The 6,331-nt window shown below is 32.6% G+C and overlaps 1 protein-coding gene across 1 annotated transcript; it reads right to left on the bottom strand.

Annotated features, from left to right (window-relative positions):
- Positions 1 to 939: 939 nt before the first annotated feature.
- On the bottom strand, positions 940 to 4,188 carry LOC133202419 (uncharacterized). The gene is made up of 4 exons (XM_061338236.1): positions 4,166 to 4,188; positions 2,911 to 3,300; positions 2,045 to 2,218; positions 940 to 1,575 (listed from the first exon to the last, which is right to left on the bottom strand). The coding sequence occupies exons 2-4, from the start codon at positions 3,247 to 3,249 to the stop codon at positions 1,237 to 1,239; spliced, it is 852 nt and encodes a 283-aa protein (XP_061194220.1). The 5' UTR covers positions 3,250 to 3,300; positions 4,166 to 4,188; the 3' UTR covers positions 940 to 1,236.
- Positions 4,189 to 6,331: the final 2,143 nt, after the last annotated feature.

Below are 6,331 nucleotides of genomic sequence, written 5' to 3'. Positions count from 1 at the left end.
GTAATCTCAGACAAACAGGATTAGGCAATGTTTATTTCACCAAAGCAAGTTTATGTTTATATAATGGGAGTAACAGGCCCCAAGACCATAAACTGAGAACAGACTTGAGTCAAAATTTCAAATCAATATAACTTTTGAAATAATTTTGATAATGTAACAAAATTTTCATCATATGTGTACAATGGAATATTATACAAACCTGCAAATTTTTAAGTCTGCATGTTGAATAAAACTCAAGATATTCAAAATCAAAATTTTGACTTAAGTATGTTCTCAGTTTATGGTCTCGAGCCCAGGTCCAATAACTAGTGCTCGTTAATAGCCGGTTTTTCTCGAACTCGAGTTCCTTATTTTTTTTTTTTGTAATTTTCAAGAAACAGTCAGCAAGCCTCGTGTCTCTTGAAAATCAAAAAAAAAAAAAAAAAATAATGAACTCGAGCTGAGAAAAACTGGTAACTATTTCGCACTGGTTATGAAACCTTTATATACATGTACTTATCAATATGACTTTTTCTTTCATACTAGCATATTTCAATAGTATTTCAAATACATCTCATATTGCAAAAAATACAAAATTTGAAGAAAAAAAAAGTACATATGGAAATTTAATTTGCGAGTCTAAATGATTGCCGAAGTGTTGTAAAAAGAAAATTCTTCATTCTTTTCATGAAAATAATTTTCCATGTTTCTTTTAAATGTTTCCCATGGCTCTCAGTGACTTTATATGCTTTGTTCAATTCTTTTTAAACATAATACCTGGCAGATTCTTTATAATACTTGTTAGTGTATACTTTCATTTGCAGAGGTAAAGCAAATTTTAGATTCTATTTTTTTTTTTTAAATATTTTCAAGTACATGTAGTAAGCTGGAATACAACAATGTTTAAAAGTTTACTACAAAAATACATGTATTTAGAAGTTATATTTTTTCTTTGCGGTTTTTTTTTCCTGATTATATTGAAAATGCAATTTTACATTATCCAAACTTAAGCTCATAGACATGTTCTACACATATGATATACATATAAAAGATAAATTATGTGAAATATTATATATGAAATTATCGTATTGTATGGTCTAAAATTCATAAAATATCTAAATACAAAACCAAGCATATGATAAAACTCATAGCTTGGCAAAGCAGTTAACTAAGTATGAGACATTCACGTGTCCATTTAAACTTTCCTTTTATTCAGATGTTCGTTCTTCTAAATGATTCATACCGTGATTTTTTTTTCTAGCTTGATTTTTTTCTGGTAAACACCATGTCATTTCTATGTAAGGGATGATTGACAAACTGATGATTAGCATGGTAGCCATGATCCAGCAAATATCTCATCACAGAGAGGTCACTACCCGATCCTTCTACAAATTCCACCGTGATCACATTTACGGCATACTTAGATAAAGGTATAGCTTTAAGAAGTTCCATTTCCTGGTCTCTGGCATCTACACTGAGCAGATCAACTGTATTTTTATCCAGTGCATTCAATATGGATTCCAACCACAAACATGGAATTTTCACGTGTCCTTCAATGGTGTCTTCGAATTCCTTTTCATGTTTACTTGAATTACTCTAAAATGTAATATTGCAAACATTTTAGAGGTAAATGTAAACATGTATACTACAGAGTTTATAAAATCAGTAATTAATAGTTTTGTCTTTCAATTGTTGGCTAAAATCAAAAAGGAATTAATCTCTTAATGACCCAAGGGTGAGGAGAAAAATTTGGAAAAAGTATCCAGCTTTCGGTTTATGTCTCAATTTGAAGCTTAGAAAGTAAGGTTCAGAGTCAATGAAATATATGGAGATAACGGACAGAATTCAAGCTCAAAAGTCAATTAAACAATACAAATTTTACAGCAGAGCAAACACGGACCTCTAAAACATCAGAGGTGGGATCAGGTGCCATGGAGGAGTGAGCATCCCAATCATAAAACAAATCATAAAACGATTACTCTGAAATTATTTTCAAAAATGAGTTTTAAAAAATCGAAATAAGGAGATATTATTTGTTGATGGCAGTTAATGTTCGGTCACATACCCTGACGCATGCTCTTAATGTTAAGGCTTTTCTGTGTTTTTGACGTAGTTGTCTGTAACGTCCAGGATGGGGTTCAATAAGAAGACCATCCCATTCCCTCGACCTCTCAAAGAAAAGGGACACAGAACCATCCTCTCCATCCGAAGCACCTATTTCAATGTAGAATCCTCTCTTCTACAAAATAAAAATAACATGACAAGTAACCGCCTGATCTTTGCAAAACCAAAATATTCTAGGAAATGGTGTTTAATATTACCATCTTCGCCAAAATAAATTTTTATCTTTGAAACCTGATGTAAGACTAGCATTCTTTGAACAAATTTACATCAAGAATGAAAAAAAAGATTATAAACTAGATAATTAAAGCAAATCAGCCCAAAGTAAGCTTGCTTTAGCCAAAGATTTCTAACCCTTTAATTGCCACATCGCCTTAAAAGTGTCCAGAAATCATATACAATGTACAATGATGGGATATGGTATGAAACAGATACACAGATATATTTGTTTGGATTTAAACTAACTTTCTACCCAACAGAAACGTTTGGATCAAAGATGACCCATCATTACAACAAAATCTCTGCTGTAAACAGTTACTTTCGATTTGGTTTTTATCTGTCAAAAAGGAATTAAGAGTCACTGTTAATGGTAAATACATAGATTAATAAAGGTTCTCAGTGGTTCATATATCGGAAAACCTATATTGCAAAGTATAGCCATTTCTAAAAATAGGCTTTTTAAAAAGGTTTTTGGAGTACCATTATCACTTTGCCTTGCAATATACCAATGTCAGGATTCAGCATTCACAGGACGTGTCCTGTCTAAGCCCGATACAATTCCCCAACTAGAGACTTTAGTCCAGCACTCACCTTACCGTCCAGAAGTTGATTTATTCGGATGCTCTGTCCTCTGGAAAAATCAGTAACATCTGGATGTGTAAGGTTATAATCGCCCTTCTCTGGTTTTTCTATTAGCTGTTTGATCTTTGAGACCAGACGTTCATCTTTTGCTGAAAGATTCCAAACATCTACGAGAGTATCATTATGAAGATCACCAAATAAGCGTCTTCCATCCCTTGCAGACACCTCAGATGCTGAATGTCTCAGCTCACTGTTGGAGAATTTGAACTGAAAGAATGCATATAGGAACAAAAAGGCGATTGGAACGGAATAGCGAAAGATGTTCCTTCTACACCTCCTCAGCAACATCGCGACGCCATTTGAAGCTGGGACAACGCCCAAAACACAGAGTCCCTTCGTCTGTAAAGAGTTTAAATGAATATAAGTAATTTAAACAGATTTGTACGGTCATAAGGAGGATAAGTCATAACACTGCGAACAGTTTTGTCAATTCGTATTATTTCCTTTATTATGTAACTTTAAATACCTAATGAATGACAGGTTCACCTGAATAACTTCTAGTACCCACTTCAGGCGGGGCAAAAAGATCCAGTGTTATCCTATTTTTGTATGTATTGAATAGGAAGGAGCTATTGAAAACAAGTACTGACTAAATCGGCTCGTTAATACACACATGTCACAGAAAATCGTACAATATACAAAGGCTCTGTGTTAATTTGACACCAGGTACAATGACGAAAGATGGGTATTTAGAATAAAGGAGCATAGAGGAACAGAGGGTTTGTTTATTTTCATTGTCGAAGTGTATCGCTGTGAATTCTACATATTTTTTCTACCTGACTGAATTATTCTGACAGATTTAAAGAGACGATGCATTCTGACAATTTGTAAATTAACGGTTTGATAATAACATAGACCCAAACAATATAGAAGGGATATGACAGTCATTTTCATGGTTCTGCCCTGGTAAAAACTCGCAACGAAACTTCGAACTGTAAGAGAGTCTCGTCAGCCATATACTCATATACTGTTTAAAGAGATGTACAAGTAAGGCTGCCTGACATAGGTCATAAAATTAAAAAAAGAATACTTCATCATGCTTTTTGTGTAACTTTCATACTAGATGCTGACAATGTACTCATAATTAACCTTGTATTTATTTCTGGAAATCCTGTTTTTCTTTAATTTTACTTAAGCGCCATTTTAACTTGTTCACAAATATTATACATTTGATGCTCAATTAATCGTGGTCTAAGTAGTTTACCTTTGAACAGGAACAATCTAGTGACTAAAATAAAAATAAATTAAAAGTAAATATACAATATTCAACTCATTGTTCCACTTAAAATGAATATCTAAAGAAATCTCAAAAATGATTACCTAAATTGAGGTTGCTGACACGAACCTATTCCATCTCCTTAGATAAATATCCCTCTTTCAGTACTATTTTTCCCCTAAAATGTAATATTAGCGTTTTATGTAAATAAGGTATTTGAAATAAGTCAACCAGAGTGAACGCTCGTACTGTTACAATTCTAAAGCTAGTGTGAAAAATCACTTCCTCGTATGTATGACTGATCCGTGAAGTAATCACAGGTGTCTTAAATATAGTAGGTAATCTTCTAAAAATGATCATAACTGCATAAAGGCCTGGGAGAAAGGTCTGATGAATAAATTTGTTTCCGCCTACATAAGTATATATCAACTTCGAATTCTGAATTATGTGCTTTATCTTATAAAAAAAAAAGAGTTTATTTAAAAAGTGCAGGAATTAAAGAAACGTTTTACAAAAAGTCTTTCTTTGAATAAAACTTTTGCTCTTAATGTCTATTCTTAAGTCTTAAATAAAATTAGCAAAGAAACAGTATACTATTGGCATTAACAAAGGGAAATCTGAATATCAAATTTGGAAAGCAATTTTATACGGAGGACAGAGAGAACTTGAAGCGCTTTTTTTTTAAAGTCGAATGTTTGAGCAGTTTTGTGGCACAATGTAAAATGCAGTGTACTTAATATTACAAGAACCGTAGACTAGGAAGAGTGCATTTAATCATTCAGTGTCATGTTATTCAAAATTGTCCGTAATAATAATTGAAAACATTAAAATATTCATCTACGTATATTTCTATCTCTCTTACCTTTTTTTCAAGACCACATTAATTTATAGTCTATTCCGACACTTGTTTGTTGAATTCATGTTCTCCATCGTAACTATCTGGATTGAATTCAGCAAGTGGGTGCCCGCAGCGTTGAAGTTTTCAACAGCTAATTATAGTAAACTCTTAGAGGACCATCTAATCCGGTTCCTGTTGAGTCTTTCATGTTCATTCAAAGTGATGATTTTTGAGTAAACAGAATTATCCCAGTCCACATGTGATAAGATAGAATTTAAATCTCACATCTAAAAAAGGGCTAGCTTATATAAATCAAAGTATTTAATGAAACAAGTAAGATGGAAATGATAAGCTGTTTGCGACGAATCATAAGTTTAGACTACATTGTGATTATTTAGATTTTGAAAAACACAGAGTCAGGTTAAAGATTGGCTTCTTCAATGTGTGTACATAATTACTGAAGAATATCTCAGGCCTTTACCCTGAATAAGTGCATGTCCATAACTCTTTATAAACATACGCTGCATACAAGCATAAGAATTAAATTATTAATATTTTAGTAATATTCAGTGATGTTGAACCTCTGTTACAACACAGTAAATCCATGTTCATAAAAATGCTACATGAAGATAAACCATGGGAACTATCCCCTCTTCTCTGCAGCATGTACGTATACTTAAGAAACCGTTGGATTTTTTATGATAATTTATTTTTCTAAAAAAAAAAATAAAAAAAAAAACAAAGGTGAGACATATTACATTGTATTACGTATGAAAGATCTAAAATAAATACACAGAATTTCGAATGGTCATTCTATAAAAAATTATGTATCGACTGTACGTCATATTTATACATGTATAGATGGCCTTTACAAAATTGATTTCAAAGAAAGTCCAACAGTTTTAGTGTTATGCAATTTGGATGTGCATTGAAGGGTTGGGGGTTGTGGGGTCCAAAAGTAACTGACATCTCTCGTGTGATTGAAAATACATGTACCAGAACCAGCTGATCGAAAGCATATCAAGGCCTTCCTGTGAATCAGCTCATCCAGCTTAATTCAAACGTATTTGATACTCAAAAGCATACTCTGAGAAAGATCAACTTTTAAACCGAGGCAGGCTGCTGACAAATAAGTTCATGTTACAGGAATTTCTACAACCTCGCTTAAAGTCAGCACTTAGTAATTTCTATGGTCTTTATAATGACCTTTTTAGCAAATACAACGTATAATTTGGGTTGTATTTTGACTGACATATTTCATACCAATTGTTAGGGCTTTGTTTTTATACTTAATTTGACTACAGATTATTCTGAAT

Source organism: Saccostrea echinata, unplaced genomic scaffold, assembly GCF_033153115.1.
Source record: "Saccostrea echinata isolate AGI-Se365-2 ecotype Australia unplaced genomic scaffold, CSIRO_AGI_Sech_v1 ptg000047l, whole genome shotgun sequence".
Lineage (NCBI taxonomy): Eukaryota > Metazoa > Mollusca > Bivalvia > Ostreida > Ostreidae > Saccostrea > Saccostrea echinata.
The sequence above is the reverse complement of the archived record's forward strand: the minus strand, read 5'-3'. Positions and strand labels throughout refer to the sequence as shown.

Excerpts from the sequence above, each read along its gene's own strand:
- LOC133202419 (XM_061338236.1), bottom strand. The coding sequence starts at position 3,249 with ATGTTGCTGAGGAGGTGTAGAAGGAACATCTTTCGCTATTCCGTTCCA. Across the intron at positions 2,219-2,910 it reads ATCAACTTCTGGACGGTAAG|AAGAGAGGATTCTACATTGA; the intron begins GTGAGTGCTGGA and ends TTTATTTTGTAG. Across the intron at positions 1,576-2,044 it reads CATTAAGAGCATGCGTCAGG|AGTAATTCAAGTAAACATGA; the intron begins GTATGTGACCGA and ends ATTACATTTTAG.